Raw genomic sequence first — 27,686 nt, forward strand, 5'->3', positions numbered from 1 at the left:
ATAAAGTAGGGAAGTAACTTTACTTTATAAAATTTATAAAGCATAGTCACAGCAAGCTAAAGCATATAATAATAATTACTTACCAAGTACTTTATGTCGGATTTTCACTAAATTTGGCAGAATAAATCTTTATAAAACAACTTATTATAGTTAAATTTATCTTTTTATTTATACTTTGGTTGCTCTGCTACTGCCCACCATGAAAGCTGGAACGCCCACTAGTGGGCGGTAGGGACCAGGTTGACTACCATTGGTCTATACCGAGATCACTGAATCCCACTGTGATTCCTAGCGAAACCACTTACACTAGCACTTGATCAAATGTAGTCTATTTGAAAAGAGGCTGAATTCTGTTCCTCTGTGGCAGATTTCTAGTTGCCCCCATATCTATGTCTCCTTTAAAAATTATTAATTAATTTTAAAAATTAAATACACTATTTCTTAGGGCAGTTTTAGATTCACAGCAAAACTGTGTGGACCAAATATATCTTTCGTCTTCCTTGCTTAGTAAGAGAACCCCTAATTTTTAACTTAGTACATAGCTTCCAAAATAAATTCTATGTATCAGCTTCCCTTAGAGCTGGGTTTATCCATATAACTAAATTCTGATCAGTGGAATATATGTGAAGTTCCACATACAATTTCAATTAGTACTCAAGGATTAGGGATGTCCCTTCTTTGTCTCTTATTCTTTTTAGCTTGGATAAAGATGTAATGGCTGAACAGAAACTGGATTTTTGTTGAATTGGGATGGTTAGGAGAGGGTGGAGGGGAGGACAGGGTGTGACTGTCAGTTTTATGTGTCAACTTGGCAAGGCTAGAGTCCTCAGTTATTTAACCAAATACTAGATGTCAGTAATAGTAGGTGTTGCTATGAAGGTGTTTTGTAGATATAACTAGAGTCCATTACAGTTACTTTAAGTAAGGGAAATCATCTTAGATATTATATGTGGGCCTAATTCAGTCAACTGAAAGGCCGTGAGAGTAGATCTGAGGCTTCTCTGAAGAAGAAAAAATGCTACCTGTGAGCAGCAGCTCCAACTGTGCTAAGAATTCAAGCTTGCCCTTCAGATTTTCCAGCCAGGTCCATAATCGTGTAACCAACCCCTTGCAATAAATCTCAATATATATCTCCTGCCTACTGGTTCTGCCTTTCCTAGGAACCCCAACTGATACAAACAGAATTTTAAAACATCTCAGAGATAGACAAGACCCAGACTGTGCTGGATGATGAAAGTCATAATAAGGAGTTTGGATTTTAAGTATTCAAATCCATTGGGGATTTATGTAGCTGAATAAGATAATTGACTCTAAAAATAATTTTGGCTATTCTGTGTGAATGAATTTGAGATGTACAAAAATGAAGGCAAAGGGACTCATTAGGATGCCATTGGTATGTTTCAGTCGAGATGACTGTGGTTTAACTAGAATATTAGCAACGAATTTTGAGAGATGTGTTCTCACTTGGAGTAGAGCTCATAGGCCTGCAGATAGATTTGGGAGCTCTGAAGAATGAGAGAAAGCAAGGGATCAAAGATAATACTAGGTTTTTGGCTGAAACAATGGGGTTGACGATATTGCCATTCATTTTCAATGACAATAAATGAGAGACTTTGACTCTTCAGGTAAAAAAATATGACAATATCCTTTTAGCCCAGGATCATGTGGGCTCAAGGTTCCACAAGTGCTTCTCATGTCAGGGCTGGTCTACCAATTGGGGAGCACAGAATCAAAGTGACATCTAAATCTGTCACATTTACACCCATATGTCAAGTGTGCACTAGAAAGAAGTCACTAATTTTGATGACATAGTCAAATCCTGGGCAAAGTGGTTTGTGTAGTGCTCCTACCTTCATGGATTTCTTCAGCTGCTTCGCATCAAACAGTGCTGGAGGAGTCACCAGGGCCACCATGAGATGCTCAAAGTGGCCAGAGAGATCGCCCTTCAAGTCATCTTTCAGTTCCTAACATAAAAAACCCACAAAAGTAAGTGTGACATACTCTTCTCTAAGTCACCTAGTGAAGGATGAACAAATGTAACAATTCAGACAAAAACATACCCATTCACAGGGAATAAACAAACATGGTGAAAATATTTCTATGGATATTTAATCTACATTTTATGATTGCCTCCAAAATGTTCTTCTATTTTATTGAAGGTTTTCTGAAGAAAAGCCAGTGGAAGAAGGTTCCATGGGTGCCACAAATAGAAACTATATTCAGGTGCATTTCCCAGGTCCTTGGTATTCACAATGCTTAGATGGGATGAGGAAAGAGGAAGAGGAGGAGGAGCCCTATAATTCACTCCCAGCTTCATTGGTAGGAGTTCTCTTCCTGTCTTGCTTTACAGTGATTGGTAAAGAGCTTCAAAGAGAAGAGGGAAGGGAAGACAGTGGTTGGTCATTTGCCTCTGGTAAGAGTAGAGATCTAGGTACCATCCTAAGCAGTTTCTGGCCTGACCAGTGGTGGTGCAGTGGATAGAATATCGACCCAGAATGCTGAGCTCTCTGGTTTAAAACCCCAGATTGCCAGCTTGAAGATGGGATTATTGACATAATTCCCAAGGTCACTGGCTTGAGCAAGGGGTCACTGGCTTGGATTGAGCCCCCAGGTCAAGGCACAGATGTGAAGCAATCAGTAAACAACTAAATCTACAAGTTGATGCTTCTCATCTCTTTCCTCTCCCTTTCACTTTCCGTTTCTATCTCGTAAAAAAAAAAAAAAAAGAGCAGTTTCTGTGACAACAGCAGGGGGAAAATAAATGTGGCGATGTGGGCAGACGTAACTTAGTGCTACTGTTCTTTAATGCCGTTTCCACACATTATATAAGTAAGGTCCATCATCCCTGCTTGAAGGCGGGTAACATGGTTTCTATTTCCAATATTCAGAGAAGTGTTACCACATATTTTTTTTGCTCTTGATTATTTTCAGCTCTGAAATATGCTGGCAGCCTCCCAGACTTCTGTGACAATGAGGATACAGACCAATCCTCAGGGCCTGAGGCAGGGGCAGGCTTCTGCATGTAAATTGTATGCAAATAGATGAAATGGAGCCAAGTGTCACTAGCCTTGCTTTAATTGCCACAGGGTGTTTCCTCTTTAAATGCTAAACTCCACCACCATCTGTACTCAACCCAAGACTTGCCAACTGAACCCTTCTGCACATGCTCTCATTCTGTCCCACTGTGAGGAACGCTTGTTACCCTTCACCTCTATCCTTCCTCCATATTTTGCAAATCCTGAAAAGCCAACGAATCATTCTTCGGCTCATTCGTGTTCCCTATTCATGAGTGTTGCCTTGCCTAGGAGCTTGGCAATTCACTTAATGCGACAAATGTTTTTTGGGGTCCTGCTCTGTGCAAGGCATTTAAAGGTCAGTTAGACACAATCCTTACTGTTAGGACATTCATGGGAAAAATGGACACATTCAAATATAAAGTTTCAATATAATACATTAAGTATCTGATAAAGTGTGAAGGTTAAGTATCTGGGAAGGGTGTCTCAGCAGAGTTGCAGGCTTGGAGAACCCTTTCCGGAAGTGCTGTCTAGCTGCCTGTGCATGGCCACTAGACACTCTCAGTTCTCACCCGGACGCAGTAGCCCGACTGGTCTCAGTTACCAGTCCTTCCCCTCCATGCTTCATTAGTCACAACAGCTAAAATAATCCTTTAAAACTTTATGTTAGATCCTTTTATTGCCTTGCTTACAAGCCTGCAGTGGTTATCTATTGTTCTCAGAAAAAAATCTACACTCTGTACCAAGACGCTGAGGCCCAGTTTATTCTAAATTCTCTCCAACCTCATCTCTTCCCTCTTCTCCCTTGACTTTCTACACTGCTGCCACATTGCAGTTTCTGTTTCTTAAATAGTCCCAGTTTGATTTGGCCTCAGGGCTTTTGCATTCACTGTACCTTCTGTCTGAAATGCTCTTCTCTCCAGAGCAAGCAAAGGTCTTGTTCAGTCTTAGCTACGACTAAAGTAACAGCCACTCACTGACCCTTCCTCACCACCCAGCCATTCTGCAGCCACCCTCTGTCAATCATTGCACTTTAATTCTTTCATAGCACTTACCAGTATCTGAATTTATTTTATTTACCTATTTATTATTTTTCTAATAGGATGTTAGCTCCATGAGAGAAGAGAGGATCTGCTTTTACACCGGTGAATCTCCTAGGATACCTTCTGACTCAGAGTAGTACCCAGCTCCCAACACAGAGTGGTTTATTATTGAACAAAGAAAGTGTATGAAGAAAAAGACACACAAATGTTCTTGTATAGTTCTTAATATAGTTTTTGGTACTTAATAAGTTTTCATTTGGTGAATAAATCAAACATACAATTACATGTACACGTTCAAGTGGAAAGAGAAATGGCTCATCTAAGACGGGATTTGTCAGATAACTGGTCAGATAATATTTTGTACAGCGGGGAGGGAGCTTTCTGCTGCATTGTAGGATGTTTAAAAACAACCTTGACCTCTACCCATCAGATGCCAGAAAAACCTTCTCTCCCACCAGTTGTGATAATCAAAATATCTGGATAAATTGCCAAATACTCCCTAGAAAGCAAAATTCCTGGTTTAGAGCCACCCATCTAAGGCAACCATCCTTATTCAACAGGTGAAGAACTGAAGGTCCAGAAAGACCAAATAACAGCTCAAGGCTGTTCAGCCAGTTAAGGGCAAAACCAGGACTCATCCTCCAGGCTGTTAACTGGATACACAGGGTACTTTCTGTTACTTTCAGCTTCAAGCGAAAGATCTGTGGGCATAATCCCATGGGAACACCCCTGGTCCATTAGTGATTAGCTCTTTACTGCTGGTGTTAATTAAAACGTACCTTTCCATATGCTGCTTGATATTCCTTAGCAATCAGCTGCCGCTGTGCGTTCGACCTCTCAGTCAGAATGCTGATGAGCGTTTTCTCGTCAGTCCCTAAATGGAACAAAAAGAATTTTACTCCCCATCAACCCAAAGACCCTTAATATCTGTCATGAACAAAAGAAAATTAATAGTCTGAAACAAATGCAGACAGGAAGGCATTTTAGTTTTTAATTTCCAGATTATTACCAGGTTGAAAATTTTCTTTGTTTCCTTGGCTTTTGGCAACGAAATTAACTTTATTCAGATGATCTTGGGGGGAAAAAAAACAATCATTGCCTACATATTCCTCTGACAGAGGGAGCCACAAGGAGCATACTGCTTTTGGATAAGGTGTTTTCACCTGTGTGAGGCTCAGTTACTATTGTGTCACCTTTTCTTTCTCATCTCCATACTTGTTAGGAAAATCTCCTTTCTTCTAGGAAAAAAAACCTTGACATTTATTGAGAACCTACTATGTAGTAGGACCTTTTAATCATTGTCTTAATAGTCACAGAGGCCCTGGGCAGTAGGCATGATTAAGCTGTCCTAAAGATGAAGACAATAACACTCGGAAAAGTTACTTCATTTGCCAAACTCACGCAGCTTTTAACGGGTGTAGCAGGAATCTGACCCCAAATCTCTGACTCTAAAACATGTATCTCTCTCTGGTTCACACCTGTATACCTAACCACCTAAGTAAAGAATAACATCAGGCCAGGGCTGACACTAGCCTGCCCAAGAATAACCTGAGATCACTAGCTCCTCGGTCATTATAGTATTATGATAATGTGGGAGTCGTGTTAGCCTCCTTAGCAGTAAAGGACTACACCTGGCTTGGGGAACTATGAGTTGGCCTGCATGCATTGGGCCTGCTGCATGACTAGAATGTTATAAATTAACTGGCATGCAAGACTCACCTTCTCTCTGTTGAGATGACCCACACACACCTTGGCTACACATACCCTTTGGCAATCAATGGTGCATACTCTACATCACTTTTCCTCATTATTTCACAATTTTAAGCCCCTTACAATTTCTGTAATTGAGTAAGCCAAATTGGGCAAATGGAACCATTTCATTTTTAGACTGTGATTGAGCAAAAAACAAAAAACAAGAGGAAAAAATTCACAACAGTGTAATAATTGCCAGGGGCTAGGGGGTTGGGGGAGGTAGAGGAGGGTATAGGGGATAAATGGAGACTTGACTGGGTGGTGAACACATAATACAGTGTGTAGATGATGTGTTGTAGAACTGTGCACCTGCAACCTGTATAATAAATCTTTTTTTTTTTTTTTTGGCAAGAGAGACAGAGAGAGAGAGAGAGACAGAGACAGAGACAGAGACAGAGACAGACAGGAAGGGAGAGAGATGAGAAGCATCAAGTCATAGCTGCAACACTTCAGTTGTTTATTGATTGCTTCTCATACATGCCTTGACTGGGTGGGGGCAGGGGGCTCCAGTCAAGTCAGTGGCTCCTTGCTCTAGCCTGCGACCTTGGGCTCAAGCCATCAACCATGGGGTCCTGTCTATGATCCCATGCTCAAATCAGCAACCCAACGCTTAAGCTGGTGAGCCCATGCTCAAGCCAGCAACGTCAGGGTTTTGAACCTGGGTCATTAGCATCCCAGGTCAGTGCTCTGTTCACTGCACCACTAACTGGTAGGCAGATTCAACTTTAAAAAAGTAAAATATAATCTAATTTGCTTCAACATTTAAAAAGGGATTGTAAACCATGACTCACCAATTCCTCGGATTGCCTTACGAATTGCTTCAGCATCCACTGATGGACTAAAGCCAGGATAATCTCTCACTGTCCCTCGGTGTCCCACCTAAAAGGCAATATCTGACAGTCCCACTAGTTCAAAATTACATCTTTGTTTATATTACATATGCATATTCCCATATACATTTTGGAAACATAACAAACCCATCATTTGCACGCCTTCTTATCCTCTTGAGTGTTTAAGAGAGATGCAGGCAATATGTCATTAACTGCATATTTAATAAGGCTTCTCCTTTTTTTTCATCTCGTGTAACAAATAAGAAATCTAGAATATTCATTCTCTAGAGCAATACATTATATTAATTCTGGTAACTGAAGAATATTTGCTTTAAAGTGGCATCGGCATCAAAGCAAAAAGGAAGTGGGTCTGTCCTACATCCGGTTCATTTTCAAGTGATAATTCTAAGCTCTTCACTGCACCTCACACAAAAGTAACTGTGGTTTATAGTCTTCAAGATGTTTCAACCCTTGAGTAGTACGAACATTCATGTACGTCCTCATGCCTCCTGACCATCCAGAGTAAAAAAAATTTTATTTTAAAAACATGTAAGCCAACATTAAAAAAAGGCAAATGTATGTTCTCCTTGTTTACATAAATTGGTTATCAAACAAACATGATTTTAAGTTAATAAAACTGTAACTGGAACTAATTTCATTTTTTGAAAAAAAAAAACAAAAACAAAAACTCACCCCCGGGGGTCAGTAAGCATGAAAAAGACTCACTACTCAAGGGATTAATATTGACCACTGCCCTTGGGGAACCCTGCACTAAAGGATACATAAATGAAAACCCCATTAGAACTGCCTGTTGCTAAGCTTTGTTTAATGGATGAGCAATTGCAGCCAATAAATTCTCTCCAGAAAGCTCCACTGACATAGATCTTATGGAACTGCATGGAAATGAAAAATGCCACAATACTAATTTTAAACGGATAAATGAAAAACATGTCAGGAATCTGGAAAGACTGTCCTACAGAAGGAATAAAATATCTTAAAACTGCTTAAGAGACTGTAGAACAGCTACAAGACTTTGAAAGTAAACATATCCTTATATGGTATTTTCTAACTCTTTGAATAAAAATCTATCTTTACAGTAATAAATGTTTTGTTTTGTTTTTTTCCCCTAAACAGATTTCCCCTCTTGGTACTGAAAAATACTGGTTCTCTTATTTTGGCTTCACTTGGGCTCCCCTGAAGTGTTTCATATTTTCATGAAAAGACATTATCTTGTCACACTAAAGTGATGGACGATTAATGTTCTGGCACAGTAAAAAAGGACAGTCTGTTGAGTCAATAGATTAGGTTGAACAATTTGTTTCAACACAATCAAATATCATTAAATCTTACAGTATCCAAAAGAAAGAATTTTGATTCTAAAAAAGTAATTGTAATGAGTCAGAAACTAGATGTAGATGTGCCTGATCTACCAGCAACTGTAAGAACCCAGTCACTTCAACATAATCATTGGAGAATTCTCTTTATCCGGGGCTTAGTAACTATTTTGTGGATTCATGGAGTCAATGGCTTCAGATCAACTCTCTCCACTTATGAACTTCTGTGTTTATCTTATGTGTCCACCTTTCCATGTGTGGCATTTTAGAGGAACCGCCACAATATCATAGTAATTGAGTGCTTTATGCCCTGCCCTATACTAGACATTTTATAGCCGAACTATAACCTATAGAACGGTTTTGAGGAAGGTGTAAAAGGAACACATTTCACATACAAGACACCAAGATTTAAGAAGGCGGGAGAATAGGCTCAAGTTCACAGCTAGTGAAGCAGTAGCATCTGAATTTGAATGCAGTCACAACCATGGCAGTCCATTCCTAGTCTTTCTTAAAATCTGGCCTCTGAATAACCTGGAGTGATTGCACATGACCAGGTCCTGTCCTAGACACGCTGAGTCATATTCCTTAGGAATGTGGTGCTAGGGTAGACATTACACATTCAAGAAGCTCCCCGGGTGATTGTGTGTCATGCAGATAAATATGGTGGCTTCTGAATTCAAAAAGACAAAATTTGTAGTCTGATTCTGATTATTCATGAATTATGAAAACTCAGGGTTTCCAGTCCAGCCATGACATTTTCACTGCCCTGTACTACCTACACATCAAAATATGCTGGAATTCCAATGTGCAAAGTTGGAGAAGAAATTTCCAGTCTGTTTCACAACTTGATAGCTAGTAAGAATTAAGAGGGAATTACTCATTTAGTTAAAAGCAGAAAAACTAAACACCCCCCTGCACACACACATGCCAGATTGAAAAAGTGGTACAGGCATTCTGAAATAGACTTTCAGTGATTTGGACTTGGTTTCGCAGAACATTCAGAAATATTTGCATGACTTAGGAAAAACTCTTACAGTAAAAGAAATCAATAGAATTTTTTAAACTAATACATGCCAGACAGTAAACAATATGTTTTATAGACAACTTATTTAATGTTTACAATGGCCTTAAAAAGAGGGATTTTGTTATTTCCATTTTAAAATGGAAGAAACTTGATCTTGGAGGAATTATTTGCTTAACATAAGTCTGCTAATAAGGACAGCCTCAGAATTTGAACCCACCTCTTTGTGTCTAAAACGCTCTGTGCTCATGCCTCACAGGAGTCCACAGAGTGGTTCTCAAAGTGTGGTTCCTGGGTCATTGGGCAGCGTCCACATCAAAATCAGCAAGGAACTTACTAACAATGCAAAGTCTCAGGCCACACCTCGGTCTCAGAAATCAGCAGCTCTGGGGCTAAGACTCAGGATTTGTGTTTTTAACAAAGTCCCCCAAATGATTTTAATGCATTCTAAAGTTTAAAACCCACTGCTCTATTTAGTCTCAGCTGCCCAGGAAAACAAAGCAAAAAAACGGGCAAACAAGTCCTAGATTCTTTCATGGGCGTGGAAAAAGAATTTGATGATGAGCTCATTGTTTCCGGAATGTTGGCGCTTTTGCAGCCAAACAAAACTAAGTACAGGGTGGGGCAAAAGTAGCTTTACAGTTAGGAGTACACGAAACACAGAGTTTATTCTCGTATAATTATTTATCAAGTATTGTATTGTTTTCCATACAAACAACTGTAAACCTACTTTTGCCCCACCCTGTATTTGCATTGCCTGCTTCATTGCAGGCTTAATTCCTTGATATTTAAATTACTAACCAATGTTTGACTTTATTTCCACTAATTCTATTACCCTAACACAGTGTCAGTGCTAGAGTAGGACACTGCATGAATACTTGCCAGTCTTTCTTTTTAAGAAAAAATCATGTTTAATCAGATTTCCATCCACATCCCTTAAACACACTTAACTGCCTTCCTTTTCTCAAGCTTGACCTTCAGATGCCCCAACAGGAAATATGACCCTAAAACCAGTTGGAAAAGAAATGAAAGCAAGCAGTGTGTAAATAAAGGGGGGAATAACAGGTGCTCTTCACATGAATAACAATTGCTGCTACTTACTGCGGGCGGGTACCGTGCTAACTGTGTTTCCAGCACTAACTAGCTCATTCAACCCTCACAACAAACTTATAAGGCAGATATACTAAATTCTACTCACAGATGAGAATGAAGCTGATCCTTAAGTAACTTGCCCACGTTCCCAGCCAGCAAGTGATCAGTCTCATCGATCTTCGCTGCTAATTACTAGGCTAGGCTGCCTCTCCTTCAAACCACTTTCTTCCTGACAATATAGTTTGCCCTGATCTTCTAAAGCTGTCCTTTGGAGATCAGACATAGCGCACGAGGTGTTGAAGCCACTGATGTGGCAAGCTGAGCGGGGGGATTTGTCTGATACAACCGCCGAGAGAGGCCAGTCTGTTGTTGACTCATGAAAACCAAGCATATTTCTTCACGCAAAGTGCACCGGGTTTGCAAGAAGCTAAACACTAATATTTACACAAATGAATAAAAGAGAAAAACATAAGGTGCCCATTCTGTTGACAAGAAACATTTAGAGCCAAATGCCCCAGAACAGAGCACTGCTGCAGTATGTTTTGAAGGTGAGGCAGAACCGAACCAACTCTCACTTCATACAGCCCTGTAAGGTCACATCCCAAAGTCAAGCTTCCAAATCAGTGCCTCATGTAAACCTTCAGGACTCAGCAACTCTCAAAGAGCCAGGGAGAAATAATCATTCTCTCTGCTCAATGTCAAAATAGCCTGGTCATCAAGGTTTCTGATCAAAGGAAAAATGAAGTAGATTTAAAAAAAAATAAAGCAATAAAGCAACTTGGAAGATGTAAAACTTCTCTTCCAATTTTTCAAGTAAAAGGTCATTTTCAAAACCAAAGAAAGTTTACCATGAAAGGCCCTGAAATAATACATAGTTCAGTGAGGAGGTGCTATGGGTTGAAGTGTGTTCTCCCCGAAAAGGTATGTTGAAGTCCTAATTCACAGTACTTCAGAATGTGGACCTACCCAGGATAAGGTTACTGCTGATGTGATTAGCTAAGATGAGGTTATACTGGGGTTGGGTGGGCCCTAATCTAATCTAACTGAAGAGAACTATGTGAAGACAGATATACAGGGAGAATGTGACGTGACGATGAGGGGATGAAGCAAAGACTGGAGTGGTACCACGGATGACCAGAGATTGCAGCAGACCACCAGAAGCCAGGAAGAGTCGATGAAGGAGTCCCCTACAGGTTTCAGAGGGAGCATGGCCCTACCAACACCATGATTTCTGACTTTTAGCCTCCAGAACTGAAAGACAGTACATTTCTTTTGTTTAAAACCATCTATCCAGTTCATGGCACTTTGTAACTACAGCCCCAGGAAACTGATACAGAAGGTAAGATGTCAGAGAAAAAGATTGGTAACCATGAGGTCCTGCAGGGCAAATACCCGGGGCCTTATCTTCTTCCAGAAGCTGGCAGAGACCAGTGCTAACAGACGGCTCCCCATCGCCTTGGCAGGCAGGCACGCTCTCCTCCCAGGGCAGCAAAGAGAAGCAGGGGGTGGGAAGCAGAGGTTGGCAGCCTCAGGGATGCCCAGCAGAGGCGAGGCTGACATTATGGCTTTGTTATGTTAGCAATGCATCTAGGAGGTCCAGAGATGTTTGCATTTCATCTTGTACTCCCTCCAAGGAGAAACTATCCACACTTGCCAGCTTTTCTTTTTCTGATTTCATCAGGGCAGTCACAGAGCAATAGTGTTGGAATGTGGGAACAGAAGAGAGTGTCGGGCTGGAGTAGATAGATAAATGTGATTGTTAGAGAAGCTAGGGGTAAACAAGTAATCTGTGTTGTGTTTTCCCTGGAACCCAGACTATATTGACAGAAACCTAACCCCTCAGAAGCACGTGTCACTCACGGTTAACCCAGGGGCACTCAGCCTTTGCTTTGGCTCCTGGGCCTCCTTCTGCGGGTTTCCTACCATACCAGCTGGCCTCTGCCTGACCTTTATAAAACAGGTTCTTCTAAAAGAGAAAGTCTCTCTTTTCTTTCCCTCTGACCCTGCTGTGGGTTATTCCCACCACTCTCCCTTCTGTAGGCAGACAACTCCCACACTTCCACCTCCAGCCCAGACTTTTATCTTGAACTCTGGTCTTGTCTATTCAATGTCTACTTGATGTATCTATTTTTCTATCTCACACATCAACTCATTATTTCCTCCCAAGCTGGTTTCTTGCATATGCTTACATGGGATGCATTTGTGTTTTGTAAGTATCTGTTCATTTAACCTCAAAGCCACCCTACGATGACCCCATTTACAGGGGTCAGACTTAGGCACAGAGAGGCAAGACACTTGTCTAAAGTCACAGAGCTTGTGTGTGTGGCACAGTCAGGACTGAACCCAGGAAATCCAATGCCAGTCTCTGAGCTTGTCCCCAATCTGTTCCATCTCTTTAAATGGCACCACCACCAACCAAAACCCGGGAGTCTCCTTTGGTTCCTTCATGACTCTTTCCCTCAAATCCAATCATCAGCAAGACCTGTTGAGACTCTCTGAAAGACGATCTCATGGGCACTTCTTCCTCCTTCCTCGTGGCTGCTATCATCCAAGTCGCCATCGCTCTCCTGGACGTGGACATGGCACTTGCCTCCCACCCCACTTCCTCCTGCTGCCCACCTCCTGCCATTTCCCACGTAGCAGCTTAGGGATCCGTGAGAGATCTAGGTCAGGTCATGGCATTCCCTGACTGAACACCCTTCTCTGACCTCCCACTGGATACTGAATAGAGTCCAAACTCCTTGCACCATCCACACGGCTGGCAGCGTTGACCTACTTCCTCATTGCCCTCACCTTTGCTCATTTCATTTCAGTTCTCTGAGGGTCCAGCTGATAAATGTTGAATTCTTTCTCATCTTAACTTAGCCTTTGTACATGCTGTTCCCTCCATCTGGAATGATTTTCTGCCTTCAGTTCCGTGTACAGAGGTCATCCTCTCGGTTCTGGCCATCCACCCTGGCCACTTGACCTGAGTGGGTCCTCTCCCGCTATTCTCCATCTCAGGAGCCTTTCCGCCTTAGGGCACTCTGCATTCCATAATATCACTCACTGTTTATGTCTGTGTCTCCACCTCCTCTAAAATAAAGTTCCAGAGGGCACAGACCTTTTGTTTTATTTATTTATTATTTTTTTGTATTTTTCTGCAGTTGAAAATGGGGAGGCAGTCAGACAGACTCCTGCATACGCCCGACCAGGATCCACCCGGCATGCCCACCAGGGGGCGATTTCTCTGCCCATCTGGGGCGTCGTTCTGTTGCAACCATAGCCATTCTAGCACCTGAGGCAGAGGCCATAGAGCCATCCTCAGCACCCGGGCCAACTTTGCTCCAATGGAGCCTTGGCTGTGGGAGGGGAAGAGTGAGACGGAGGAAGGAGAGGGGGATGGCTGGAGAAGCAGATGGATGCTTCTCCTGCGTGCCCTGGCCAGGAATCGAACCCAGGACTCCTGCACGCCAGCCCGACGCTCTACCATGGAGAGACCTTTTGGGTTTTTTGTTTTTTTTGTTTTTTTCTATTTTTCTGAGACCTTTTGTTTTAAACATATCCCTCTCCTAGCCCAGTGCTTAGCTTCTAGATAGGGTCATAATCAGTGACTGTGAATGAGTTTTGCTGAAAGTAGATGGAAACAATGACATCCCCAGGTATGGATTTTCTCCAAGGCCTATACTAGACAATGGCCTGATGAAGTTGTTTTTTTTCAAATACCCACAGTCCAGAAATCAGAGTGGTTGGTCATTGTATACTGGGAGATTTGGGATTATTTCAGTGACCACTTACAGCACCACAGGCTAGTTCAGGTCTTTCAAAGCTGGTTCCAGACACTGGGATTGATGCCTGGTGCACTAGGGTGTTTCTAGTGATTCTATCATCTCTCTAATCTAAGCTCTCAAGTTCTCTGACAAAGGCAGCAAATCCAACTATCTGTATTGAGCTTGAAACATTGGGCCCCAGAAAGACTTTATCAACACAAATGTCTTCTCATTAATTTTCATTATTAGTTGGAAGCAGATTATAAAATAATATAGTTTTATTATATTAGATGCTTTGCTCATCTGGGGCTGCTGCTCTGTTGCTTGGCAACCAAGCTATTTTAGCACCTGAGGTGAGCACCCGACGCCAACTTGCTCAAGCCATTCGGGCCATGGCTGTGGTGGGGTGGGAAGAAAAGAGAGAAGAAGAGGTGAAGAAGCAGATGGTCGCTTCTCCTGTGTGTCCTGAATAGAACCCAGGACTTCCACACACTGGGCAAACGCTCTACTGCTGAGCCAACCGGCTAGGGCTAAAATAATTTATATACATCTTCTTTTGACTTATCTAGTACCAGTATCTGAAGATTATATTTTTTGTACCACAACCAAAGTCAGGTGTTTAACTTAAATAAGTTCTGGGCCAAAGTCTACTCTCTGCCAAGTTGAAGACAAATGTGGCTATTCTAGCCACATCCACAGCTCTGCCCATATCTAACTTCATCCCCTGGGGACCTAAGGGACCTGTACTCTGACTGTGGAAGGGCCAGGGAACTTGGCTCTCTGTAGTGGGAAATCTGGCATCACCCCCATCCTGTTAAAGGAGTGCTTGCCTAGAGAACAGTGGCTAGCTTGGCAGGATTTGAGGAGTGCTATGGTGACACCCATTCCCTTCCCTCTTCACTCCTATTGGAATGGAAATCCACCAGTAAGGAACTGAGATCAGGGACGTTTACTATTTGTAACATTCTGGAAAGAACATTTCTTGTATCACTGGCCAAGGTCATTAATGCCCACATGACAATAGCAAAATGCATCATTTTATTGGTTTTGCATACTTGTATTTGGAAAGTGAAAATCCTGACAATAAATTGTTACAGATTTAAGAACGCTTCCTAATGTAAAGTAAACCTGGATTACAGACAGTCCTTGAATAGTCCGTGCAAAGGCTATCGAAACTACTGGGATTCTTTGGGGCCCTCAGAGGATCTTGAAGGAACAAAAAGAGAGAATTGTAATGCCTCCTCAAACCTCCTTTACTGCCTCCTAACATTCATGGGAATTTTCTTAATACTCTAGTAATACCCCTAGCCCACCTGCCTCAGCGCTTCTCGCCTGCTGATCCCTTTGCCTGGATGTTCCTCCCTACGGTATTCTGCTAGCTCACTTCATGTTGACTTCTGCTCACCCATCTGAACAGAAAGCACACTCTCCTCCTCACTCTCATGGTCTACCTCTGCTTTTCTCTGGAGTACTTAAAACAGACTTTCTTTATTATGCATTTATTTCTTCACTTATTATCTGTTTTCCGTAATAAAATCAAAGGTATGGGCATGATTTGTGGTGGTGCAGTGGATAAAGCGTCGACCTGGAAATGTTGAGGTCACCGGTTCGAAACCCTGGGCTTGCCTGGTCAAGGCACATATGGGAGTTGATGCTTCCAGCTCCTCCCCCTTCTCTCTCTCTCTCTCTCTCTCTCCTCTCTCTCCCTCTCTGTCTCTCTCTCTCTCCTCTCTAAAAATGAATAAATAAAATTAAAAAAAATCAAAGGTATGTAAGAGCTATGCTTTTTTTATTTTATTATTCTTTCTCTGCTGTATCCCCAGAGCCTAAAACACCATCTGGCACACAGTAGATGTTTAGTAGATATTTTTTAAATGAATAAGTGAATAAAAGTGCTTTGTTTTCAGGTCTTGCTTTCTTCGATAATTCTTAAATGCCATACAGAATTTTCAAAGCTCCAAGCTGCATGTCAAATGTCTGACAAATGCGTTCTCCATCTTTTCTTAATCCTGTTCACATGGAGCTGTCACTACTCCTATGTAAAAATGCCTCCAGAACCTAAAGGAGGTACATAGTTAATCAAACAAAAATAGCTGAAAATGAAAGAAGCAAAGATATGATAGTAGAGGAAGGAGCAGACTTCAAGAATTTTTGCTCTTTTGACTTATTCTTTTAATTCATTGAGAACCCTTTTATTATTCTTGTTGTTCAGGTCTTTAAATACACACACACACACACACACACTTTTTTTTTTTTTTTTTTTTTTTTTTTTTTTTGCGAGAGAGACAGAGACAGAGAAAGAAATGGAGAAAGATGAGAAGCATCAACTTGTAGTTGTGGCACTTTAGTTGTTCATTGATTGCTTTCTCATATGTGCCTTGACCGAGGGGTTCCAACTGAGCCAGTGACCCCTCGCTCAAGCCAGTGACCACGGGGTCATGCCTATGATCTCACACTCATGTCGGCAACTCCGCATTCAAGCCAGATGAGCTGGCTCTCAGGCTGGATGAGCCCACACTCAAACAGGTGACCTCAGGGTTTCAAACCTGGATCCTCAGCCTCTCAGGTCCACACTCTATCCACTGTGCCACCACCTGGTCAGGCTAAAATATTTTTCTAACTGCTTTGCATCCACCAAAAAGTAGACTTTCAAGAGAATCAGATCACACCTTTTCCCTTTCACATTCTTTGCTCTTAATATAAAACTTTCTTTTTCTTGTTGTTTCTGATTTACCAGGCTTCTTCCAACGCTACTCATTAAACTGATAAATTATACTTTTTATTACGATTAAATATGAAAGATGGACCCTCCTCCTTGGTGTCTGGGCTTGAGTCGGGGAGTGGCGAAGAACAGCTCTTTACTGTTAATTCCATTCACTCCCAGGAAGCTTCTCTCCTCCCTCGCAGTTACACAGGACTTCTCAGGCTTTGTCCTGAAACAAAATGCTTGTGTTTTGATTTGAAATCAAGACCTAACCTGTTTTTCTTTAACTTCCTGCAGAGAGCCATTTATGTAACTGTCTGAGTGCCAATATTTATCTAAAGAAGCTTCAGGAACATGGTTTAAAACACACCAGACAGGAAGTTATAATCTTGTTGAAGAATACTTCATCATTATATACTGCTCTGCTTGGGATGCAAAAGGTCTATTTCAGTTAAAATAGTTAGACAGCCAGATAGATCTTCCAGGCCTGAGGTGTGGCAGACAGGAAGGAGACCAGAGGAGAAATTCAGTGCATCCACATGGGTGTAACACAGGAGTTCCTCCACATGGATTAAATCTGCATGGTCAGGAAGAGCAACTACACCTGGGAATAAAAGTCCAATGCGATGTCCCCACCAAAGCAAGAAACACGAAATTGGAGAGGGATCTCACAGACCCCTTGTGCCCAGGACCAACAGCATCCAAATGCACAGGCCTGGTGTCATCCGTGGGACAGAATTTGAAAGGCATTACCTTCCCACGATCCTCTCTCATATCAGCACACTGCATCCGTCCTGGAAGCCCTACCACTGGTGGTGTTCCTCTGGGTTACACAGCAGAAATGCAAACATACTGCATTTCCCCATGTATAAGACGCACCTTTTCCCGAAATATTTAGGGTCTAAAAATGGGGTGCACCTTACACAGTGGTTGTAGAAGTGTGGCATTTCAAATACCATGGATGGAACTGAGGACGAGGCAATATATGAAGATGGTGATTCGTCATCAGACACAGGTGAGGACAAGCTAATGGATGGGAGATTTGACAGTGATGAGGAGTTGTATAAATTTTATGACGAATAAAACTTGAGTTCAATAACTTTATGTAATACATTTTTTTTTTTCAAATTTCAGGCCCCAAAATGAAGGTGTGTCTTATACATGGGAGCGTCTTATGCGCAAGGAAATATGGCATGTCCTCTGGTGTCAAGCTGCACTAATCTTGTTCCCAGGAAAGAGAGGAAGGATCTATGGGGGAAGGGAAGCTGCATTCTCTAATTCTCAACTTAGGTACACCTTCTCCAACTTTTCCTCCATCAAGAAGCCCTTTTATTATTTTTTTCTCCATGGACCTCATGTTTTGAATGATTCTGCCTGCTACTCTGTATTTATTATGAAACATTAACTCATTTTCCTGTTACTTATTATGAAATTTGTAACTTCCAGTCAGAGCTTCTGATCAGCACAAGATAACCAGTGCCAGTATTGATATAATTTTAGTAAAAAAAATAAAGATATATGATGTTTTAGAAACTCTGTAGACCTTGGTGTGAGTTATATATGTAAGGTATAATGAAGAACATAGCTGGTCTTTGTCCTGAGTTCAAAGCACAGAGGTTCAAAAACCATTATAAGTTCCTGAGTGATCAAAGTGTCTTTATTATGTTAATGATGCCTTAGCATCAGGGATGGCCATTAAAAAGACCAGCCATGACTGGATTAGAGGGTTGGCACTTCGAGAAGGGAAAAGAACTGGAGATTGCATTTAATCACGTGACCAGTGATCCAATCAACTGCACCTATGCAGTGAAAACTCTGGCCACTGAGGCCTGGAAGAATTTCCTAGCTGGTGAACACTCCTAGGTGATAGAAAAAACCCAAAAGTTAGTAATTTGGCTTCAGTAACAGTAGCTTTTAGTTGTAATCAATAGGAAATTATGCAAGGGCTAGGAAATAGCTAATTAGTACATTTGCTTTTAATTTTCTCTTGATTTCTATATAACCATCCTTTTTGAAATGTGGCAGGACCTATCTTTCATGCAGCCCCTGGGAAGCATCCAGGAGGAACCCAGCGATTAAGAAAGGGGACAGACAGTAGACATATTCCCAATATACTAATCTTACATTCCATATTGTGGAATCGTCTGAGCGTTGTTGTTGTTTTTTTCCAGGCATAGGAATAGCAACCCAACAGCTTCCCTACCCCAGATAATAGGCCTTGAAAACCAGATCAAACGCAGGACTCCACAGCCCTGACTGTAGAGTACTTGGACCTAATCTAAGTCCTTGAGAAAATTAACAAGGCCAGAAACCTTATGTCCAAGGACAGGAAGCATGCCAAGGCTTAGTGAAGAACAGGATCTGGACCTGAGAAAGGACAGGTACTCACCTTCTTTTCCCATCTTTAACTAGCCCTGACCACCCTGTAAAACTGGCCTGCAAACTGAGGCTATTAAGGCAGGTTTTTGAATCTGAAGTTTGCGGCTTTCTTAGGTTGCTGGCAATTTGATTAAAGACACTCATATTCCACTCAGTCCTCATCTCCGTGTGCTGGCTCTGAAGTGATGGGCGACTCAAACCCAAGCTGTTCTAGTAGCAACGGGGAGAGGGCACAGAAACTCTGAGTCCAGGGCCCTTCCAGGCCTCACCCTGTGGGCAGTCTGTGTAATAAAACTGTAATTGTAGGTATAGCACTTTCACTGAGTTCTGTGAGTTGTTCCAGGTAACTATCAAACCTGAGAAGTTCATAGAAATCCCCAAATTTAGAGCTAATTGGTCAGAAATACAGGTAGTTCTAGGACTTGTGGCTGGCATCTGAAGTGAGGACTGAGCCTTTAAACCTTTGGAGTCTAAGAGTGATCTCTGGTATTGTCAAAATTGTGTGCAGGAATGAGCATTATATGTCCTCAAGATATATATATATACATATAAATGTCTAAACTCACAGAATATACACCACCAAGAGTGAACTGTAATATAACTATGGACTCTGGGTGATAATGTGTCAAGGTAGGTTCATCAATGATAACAAATGTAGGACTCTGGTGGCGATGCTGACACTGGGGGAGGCTGCACCTGCATGGGGTCAGGGGACACATGGGAAATCTCTGTACTTCCTTCTCAATTTTGTTGTGAACCTAAAATTACTCTAAAAAGTCTTACACACACACACACACACACACACACACACATGTATATAAGGTCTACTGGAAAGTTCTGTCCGTTTTTGTAATAAAACAAAATACAAATTTTTCTTACCGTCAATAAACTTTATTAAATAATATAATTGCCATTATTATTAATAATTTCTTGCCAGCGTGAGGGCAATTTGTATATCCTATTTTTGAAAAATATTTTATTTTTTGATGCAAAAAATTGAACCAGTGCTTGTTTGATATCTTCTTCATTTTTGAATTTTTTGCCCTTCAAAAAATTTTGTAAGGACAAAAACAAGTAATAGTCGGAGGGTGCTAAGTCCGGGGAATATGGTGGATGCGACAGACATGCTTCTGTACCATTTCTTCCTTGTTGAAATTCGTAAAAATTACAGTGGTGCTAATGAACTTCATCAGTAGCCATGGGTACACTATCGCTTCACACATAAGACTAACGTGAATCAACTTTGTTTTAGTTAATTTGCTACGTCAGTATGTATACATTAAGTGATAAAAATAGAGGCACACATGCACCAAATAAACATGTGCTTACATGTCAAAACTTGTTGTGATAGAAATGAACAGAACTTTCCAGTAGGCCATATATATATATATATATATATACACACACACACACACACACACACACACACACATATATATACACACACATATATATATATATTCACACACACATACACACACACACATATACACACATATCCTAGGAAATACTGAAAACAGAAGTTGTCAGAAAGATTCCATTGGGGGAAAATCTATCTGTTCTTTATAGCTCAGAGAAAGCATTCCATCGGGGATGGGGATGCTGTTGATTTGTAATAAACTCAGGCCCAGTAAACGGGCAGACTCTCCTTTACTAAAATAGTTGCAGGGATATTAATTAGCAAGGAATTTGTTTTTAGAAAAAAATTAATATATAGAAACAATAATGATTATACTTACTGAGTGCTCACCACGTGCCAGGCACTCTAAATGGATTTCCCATGAACTGATTTTATGCTTACAAACACTGGATGAGGTAGGTATTGTTATTACACCCACTTACAGAGGAGGAGATTGACAGAGACTAAGTATTTTGTTCAATGTTATATTCAAGAGTCTGCCTTTTAACCAATTAGACAGTTAGGAGAAAGAGAACTAGGATTGTGGCTTTACTATTTTCATTCTGCTCTCAGTAGAGCTCACTGCACTAGATACTTTCTGCTTTAATTGTTTGCCCTTGGGATGTACCCTTTCAAAACAAAGATAGTAGGCGTTATATTTACGGGAAGTTATATTTTAGTAAAACTCCTTTCATCCCTTGGGTCCAGAGTGGCTCTTTGTTCTCCTTCCTCATTTTGCAAATTGAGAATGTGAAACGGAAGGAAGAGGTATAGCAAGGTAAGGTGTTATAAGGGTTCATGATAACTATAATTATGAGTTAGTTTAGAAATATTTTAGTTCCATAATAAAAATACTAATAGCAATGTGAGAGTTTGAACAAAAAATAACTGCATTCATCGCTATACTTCAAAAATAAGTTAAGAATTGACTGAGGAGGAAATAGCCCAGAATATTTGCATGAGAAAGCTAGTGTTGTAGAAGGCACACAGAAAAAAATACTATTATGTATCTAATTAAAAAGTCACATTTGAAGATATTCTAATTTGTGGGTTGCCTGAGTGCTTACTGTGTGTACTTAATGGCAATATATGACAAGGGACCCTGGATCAGAGTACAAACCTCTGAGACAGCAAGTCCTTTCCTCAGGGTTAAGCAGTAGAACACATGCTTGACAGAGATAGTCAACATTTCCAAACAAAGGAAACAGTAATGCAACATAGATTTTACACTCAACTGAAACAATGGGAGCTTGCAACACTCCTAGAGAGAATATACAGAACTAGCAAACCAAACACTCCTTCATCTCCATTAGCAAAGACTGAAGTCTTCTCTCTTGATCAGACTAATTCAGTAAACTCACCATGCACTGGTAACCACAAACCATCTATAGTTTGTAGAAAAACACTGACTTGATTGCTCATTTGTGTTTGTATGTGTGCTTGTGTGTAACAAAGAACAAGAGAACAGATAAAACTTAGTGATAAGAATAGTTACACAAATCTGAGGGTCTTTTAAATTGTGGTAAAAAAGCATAGCATAAGGTTTACCACATTTGCCCTTTTCAAGCGTACAGTTCAGTAGTGGTGAGGCTGTTCAGTGCGATAAATCAGGTCTCCAGAACTTTTTCATGGTGCAGAAAAGAAACTCTTTACCCATAAAGCAATGACTCCCCCTTTCCCCTCCCAAACCATAATTCTATTTTCTCTCTCTGTGAATTTGACTACTTTAGATACTTCAGATAAATGGAACCATATTGTACTTTGCCATTTTATTACTCGCCTATTTCACTTAGTATAATGTCCCCAGGGTTCATCTGCATTGTAGCATGTGTGAGAATTCTTTCCTTTATAGAGCCGAATAATATTCCACTGTATGTACAGACCACGTTTTGTTTATCTATTTATCTGCTGATAGACATCTGGGTTGTTTCCACATTTGGCTATTGTGGATACTGCTGCTCTGAACACAGGAGTGCAGAGATCTCTTGAAGATTCTGCTTTCAATATTTTTGGATATTTACAGTGGAACTTCTGGATCAATGGTAGTTCTAGTTTCAATTTTTTTTTTGAGAGACAGCCATTCTATTTATCCACAGTAGTTCTGAGTTGTTTTTATATTGGTTCTCAGAGATCTCACTCATAAATATTAATTCTCTAATTTGAGAAGAGGGGGGACAATAGGAACAAAAAGAAGAGGCAGCAGGAGCCTTTTCTTCTCTCATTCTTTCTTTATTAAATATTTTAAAAAAGATTTATTCATTTTAGAGAGGAGAGAGCAAGAGAGAGAATGAGAGAGAAAGGGGGGAGGAGCAGGAAGCATCAACTCCCATATGTGCCTTGACCAGGCAAGCCCAGGGTTTTGAACCAGCGACCTCAGCATTCCAGGTCGATGCTTTATCCACTGCGCCACCACAGGTCAGGCACATTCTTGTTAATGATTACATAAAAGTGGATATAAATTACAAATGAGTAATTTAGTAATTTTATACCCCATGGATGGACATTTTTGCTGTCCATATGTTTTCATTAATACAAATGAATATCCTTAGGCCCTTATTTATTCATATATCCATATGATAAATACCCAGATGTGAAATTAGTGGATTAAACAGTGTACACATTTAAACATTGATAGCTCTTGCCAAAATAACATCTAAAGGTGTGCCAAGTTTGCCCTGCTAGGAACAGATTCGAACCTGTCTTGCCCAAATCCTTTGCAACACTGGTCTTACTGCATTTTTTTTACCTTTACCAATTCCTTAGGTAGAAAATGATTTCTTATTGTGTTATTTATATTTCTTTAATTTTCAGAGAGGTATATTACATTTTCATATGTTTACTGAACATTTATAATTCTTTTCATGTTCTACTCATGTCCCTTGCAAATTTTTCCATAGAGTTCATTTTTCTTATTGATTTATTTGAATTATTTGTATGTTAAGAAAATATGTCTTTTGTCTGATGTGCTGCAAATATTTTTCCCGTGGGTTGTCTTCTGACTCTACTAATAGTATTGTTTGCTGTCATAAATTATACATTTATATGTAGTTAAATCAATTTTTTCTTTTAGGCTTTTGATCTGTGTCACAGTTTTAAGTGTCTTTCCCACTCCAAGATTATTTTTTAATTTTACCCACATTCCATCTCTCACTTCAGTATTTTTTTCTATCTGAAATTTATTTTAATGTAAGAAGGAAGGAGAAATATAGATTTACTTTTTTCCAAACAGCTATAAGTTTTCCTAACAGAATTTACTGAATATGCCATCTTTTCCTCTCTGCAATGATATCATCTTTATCATATAATAAATTTCCAAATTATGTACTAAATAAATTCTCAATTATTGACCTCTCTGCCTTGATGTCATCATAAGTTATTTTAACTTTGTACCTCTACAATATATTATTACTTTCAAACATCTACAAGCTTTTTGGGCATATTAATATTTTCTCAGATGAACTTGTTTATCAACTTTCAAAAAATTATTTTTGTATTTTTATTGGACTCAGATAAGTAACTGTGTTAGGAAGGCTTGGTTTTTACTTACCCAGAGAGATGCCATGCTGTCCCACTTCTGCCTGAGTTCAGATCACACTAACCTATTAGAAGAAAAAATATTGCTAAATAGAATAAATCTAGGATTCCGAATACAGTAAGGTCACCAACCCTTAATCTTTAATCCAGTAAACAGAACCAACATTCATAGAGAAACCTCATTAAGAAGAGCATGTGTCTTTAACACCAAGTAGCCACGTGCTAACATTTACTGAGCGCCTGCTATATACAAGAGACGGTGCTAGACATGGGAAGGGCTCAAAAAAAAAAAAAATGCCTGACTTAAGGGGTTTACAGATATGTTTCCTGGAAAGCCAATTTTTGACTATTTAAAATGCAGTAGAATTACTTTAACTGCTAACTTCTTTTAATCAGGACAGACTACCATTGTAGGGAACAAGAAAACCACAGGAAATTGTCCCCCATCAACATATATTTTAGCTGGCTTCAATTTGATTTATTGTGTTTGACTGTGAAATCTCCAATTACATTGTACAAGGCTCAAAGCCTACAGACTGTTATAAACAGTCCGGTCCTGGTAGGATGCAGAGGTGGTAAGGGCCGCTGTGCTATGGAGCCCCAGTTGGGAACCTATATATCAACATTATTCAAGTATGCTGGCATATCTCCAGGGCTGATTTAGAAATGTAAGTTGTTCCCACCCATCCTGGGAACAAAATATTCTAAAAATACAATGACAACCCCAGAACAAAGTTCAACAGGAAATTACACCATTAGTCCCTGAAAATATTTAGCCCTGATATTCTCAAGCTCTCTGTAGCCGAGGGCAGATGGCTCTCTAGTTACAGAGTCTAACTCTCTCTATACACAGGGATAAAAGGAACCACTAGTTCCGGTTTTGCCTCCTCTTAAAGTTAGACACAATTTCTTTGCGCCTCTGTTTCCTTATCTGTAAAAAGGGGAGGGGAGGGCTGTTGCTGGCATTTAATAATATATGTTATCTTATCGGCTAGGTGTTTTGAGTCTTTACTATGTGCCAGGTAATATAAAAAGCACTAAAATGTTAATTTCATAAAGCTAGACATTTTCTCACGTTTGCTCACTGGGGCAGTAAAATATTGCTCACAAGGCAATAAAAATATACTCATTGAATGAACGAACGATTTCATATAAACTTCTCAATAATCTAGGTAGCTGTCATTAATACCATTTCCACTTCACATATGTAGAAGTGGGGCACAGAGAATTAAAATATGACTCTGCTCACAAAAGCTAAGAACAGATTTTAGGCAGCCATTCTCCAAAGACATGACCTTAACCCCATGCTTCTGCCTTACCCAAGCGGCTGTTCCATACATGGTCAAAGCTTATCAAGTATAATATCTATATAATATCTAAATTATTCACCATTATTACTGATTTAAGTTTTAAGAAATAAAGAATTACTTCACAGTGGAAGCCAAATGACCTAACAATAGAACTTTATCCTTTTCTGAAAGGAATTGGAGTAGCTACATCATTTCTTCTTACTTTCTCCTGCATCCTGTTTTTAAATGGATTATCTCTACACAACCACATGGCTCTGGGGAAAAGCCTCTGGTTTTCTTTATATCTTTAAATTCACTTTCTTGTCAGTTTGAAGTTTTTTGCCTTTATGAAAGCCAATAGAAACAACTTTGCAAAATAATGTTTTAGTGAGTTACTTATTTCATGATGTTGATTTAAAAAAAAGTTGTAATGATCTCTCCCAGAGGGCACAGTCTTGCTTATCTTGCTGTGATCACAAATCCTTGGAAAAAATTAAGCTCTGGGGGTGCAATTTCTTATAAGCAGTCAAAGGCCCCTAGCCATCCAGAACCTCCTAGCCACGATTATCTATATATGGTCATTTGCAATCAAGTACTCAGATCCCCCAGCTGCTGACTCCAATGCTAAAATGCCAGGGGAATGATTCACATCTAGTGAATGAAACTCTGTTGCAATAAAAAAGGTGAGCCCTTTCAAGAAAAAGCAAACTTCTTGGATTCCCAACGCCCAATATCTAAACACATTCTTCTTCCACCTCCTAAAAAAATAAGTAAAACATAATAAATTGCCCATAGGAAGAGGGCAGTGTGCTCACAAGGACAGGTGGGGTTCCGAGTAATCAGAACGGGCTTGGAACCTGCCCCTCCCTTACTGAGACTTGCCGGACCCAGAGGATCCTCTTGACGCCTTGCTCTTCTGTTCCCAACACCATTAGGTTTGGGAAGGTGGTGATGCCAGCTGGATCCCTACACTGCTAGCTGTGATGAAAAGTGAAGGGTCCAGGGCGCCCGGACAGCTGGGGGTCAGCTTGCACTCGGGGGTGACCACAGCTGGGTGGCCCTCCTAGGGAAAGAAACTTTTGATCCCTTGGGCGTGTATCCTGGATTCTGAAATGTGGGACGCGGACTCAGTGCGTGCTGACGGCCCTCGGTCCTGCACCTGCGGGGCAGGGCGGTGTACGGCGTGGGCGCCCCGCGTGGCGGGGATCGGGGGTACGGGGGCTGGACTTACCCTGAAGCGGGGCTCCGTGTGTGTGCGGGAGAACCGCGAGCCAGGTGTGCGCCCGTGCGCTGGTGCTCCGAAGCTGGTTTCCTGCGGGTCAGCGAGGGCGACCGCTACTGCAACCGCGCCCCTTCCTCTTGCCCCGCCTCCGTCCGGGACTCCACCTGCCTGCCGGCTGCCGGGCTCTGGGAGGGGCGCGGCAGCACGCGGCTCAGCTCCTGCTCCGCAGGCAGGAGCCCTGGGCTCTCAGAGGTCCCTAAACTTTCCCAAGCGGTCTCCTACCAGCCTCATATTGAAACCCATTCTCTCGGTTTGCACTTCTTCACTTATGTTAAGTTCTTCTTCAGACTTACTGCAACTGCAACTATGATTTCACTGGGGAACAAAATTTTTGTTGCATCCACAAAAACACTTGTTACCTAATTCAAGTGTGCTGATCTCAAATCTGACATTAGTTTTTCTCTGTAAGCTACAGTTCTTTTGCAATTCAAGATTTTAGGTTTTCATCTTATTGTAAAATTTTCAACATTTTGTTTAACATAATGAAGTAGAACGTCTTCTTGGGCATCATCTTTGTGAAAATATAATAATTTATATAATGCAGTAAATATACTAATACACTAAAACAGGGGTCGGGAAACTTTTTGGCTGAGAGAGCCATGAACACCACATATTTTAAAATGTAATTCTGTGAGAACCATAAAACAACCTGTGTACGTTAAGCATTAGCCCATAAAAATTTGGTGCTGTCCCAGAGGACAGCTGTGATTGGCTCCAGCCACCTGCAACCATGAACATGAACGGTAGGAAATGAATAGATTGTAATACATGAGAATGTTTTATATTTTGGAATGAATAGATTGTAATACGTGAGAATGTTTTATATTTTTAACGTTATTTTTTTATTATTAAAGATTTGTCTGCGAGCCAGATGCAGCCATCAAAAGAGCCACCTCTGGCTTAAGCCATAGGTTCCCGACCCCTGCACTATAAGATATGACTGCATCAGAATTTGTCTACAATTTTGAAATAGAACATATTAAAACACTTATTTTAATCATAAAATTTGTGCAAAACTTATTTAAATTCTATTCAGGCAAAAATTTGCATTTGTAGCTCTTGTGTTTGTGTACTTATTGAGGACAATCTCGTTTGATGCTCCAGCAGTAGTCTGCTCATCACTAACAGCTCCAAGATTTTCGGGAAACTTATCAAGGTGACTGTTCAGGAAGTGAATCTTAACACTCATGTTACATTCAATGTCACGGAAAGCCAACAGCATCCTTTGAACCAGAAGTTCATAGTTTTCTGCTTTTTTGTTGCC

At 40.6% G+C, this 27,686-nt stretch overlaps 1 protein-coding gene across 1 annotated transcript in view; it reads right to left on the reverse strand.

Moving 5' to 3' along the window:
* ANXA3 (annexin A3) overlaps positions 1-26,508 on the reverse strand; it is a 61,563-nt gene extending 35,055 nt beyond the window's left edge. The window contains exons 1-5 of the mRNA XM_066280721.1: positions 26,372-26,508; positions 23,865-23,916; positions 6,601-6,688; positions 4,837-4,931; positions 1,851-1,964 (exon numbers count right to left, since the gene is read on the reverse strand). Coding sequence (XP_066136818.1) covers positions 1,851-1,964; positions 4,837-4,931; positions 6,601-6,688; positions 23,865-23,879 — 312 coding nt within the window. The 5' untranslated portion in view covers positions 23,880-23,916; positions 26,372-26,508. The remainder of the gene's footprint in view (positions 1-1,850; positions 1,965-4,836; positions 4,932-6,600; positions 6,689-23,864; positions 23,917-26,371) is intronic.
* Positions 26,509-27,686: the final 1,178 nt, after the last annotated feature.

This window comes from Saccopteryx bilineata, chromosome 5 (assembly GCF_036850765.1).
Source record: "Saccopteryx bilineata isolate mSacBil1 chromosome 5, mSacBil1_pri_phased_curated, whole genome shotgun sequence".
NCBI classification, from domain to species: Eukaryota; Metazoa; Chordata; class Mammalia; order Chiroptera; family Emballonuridae; genus Saccopteryx; species Saccopteryx bilineata.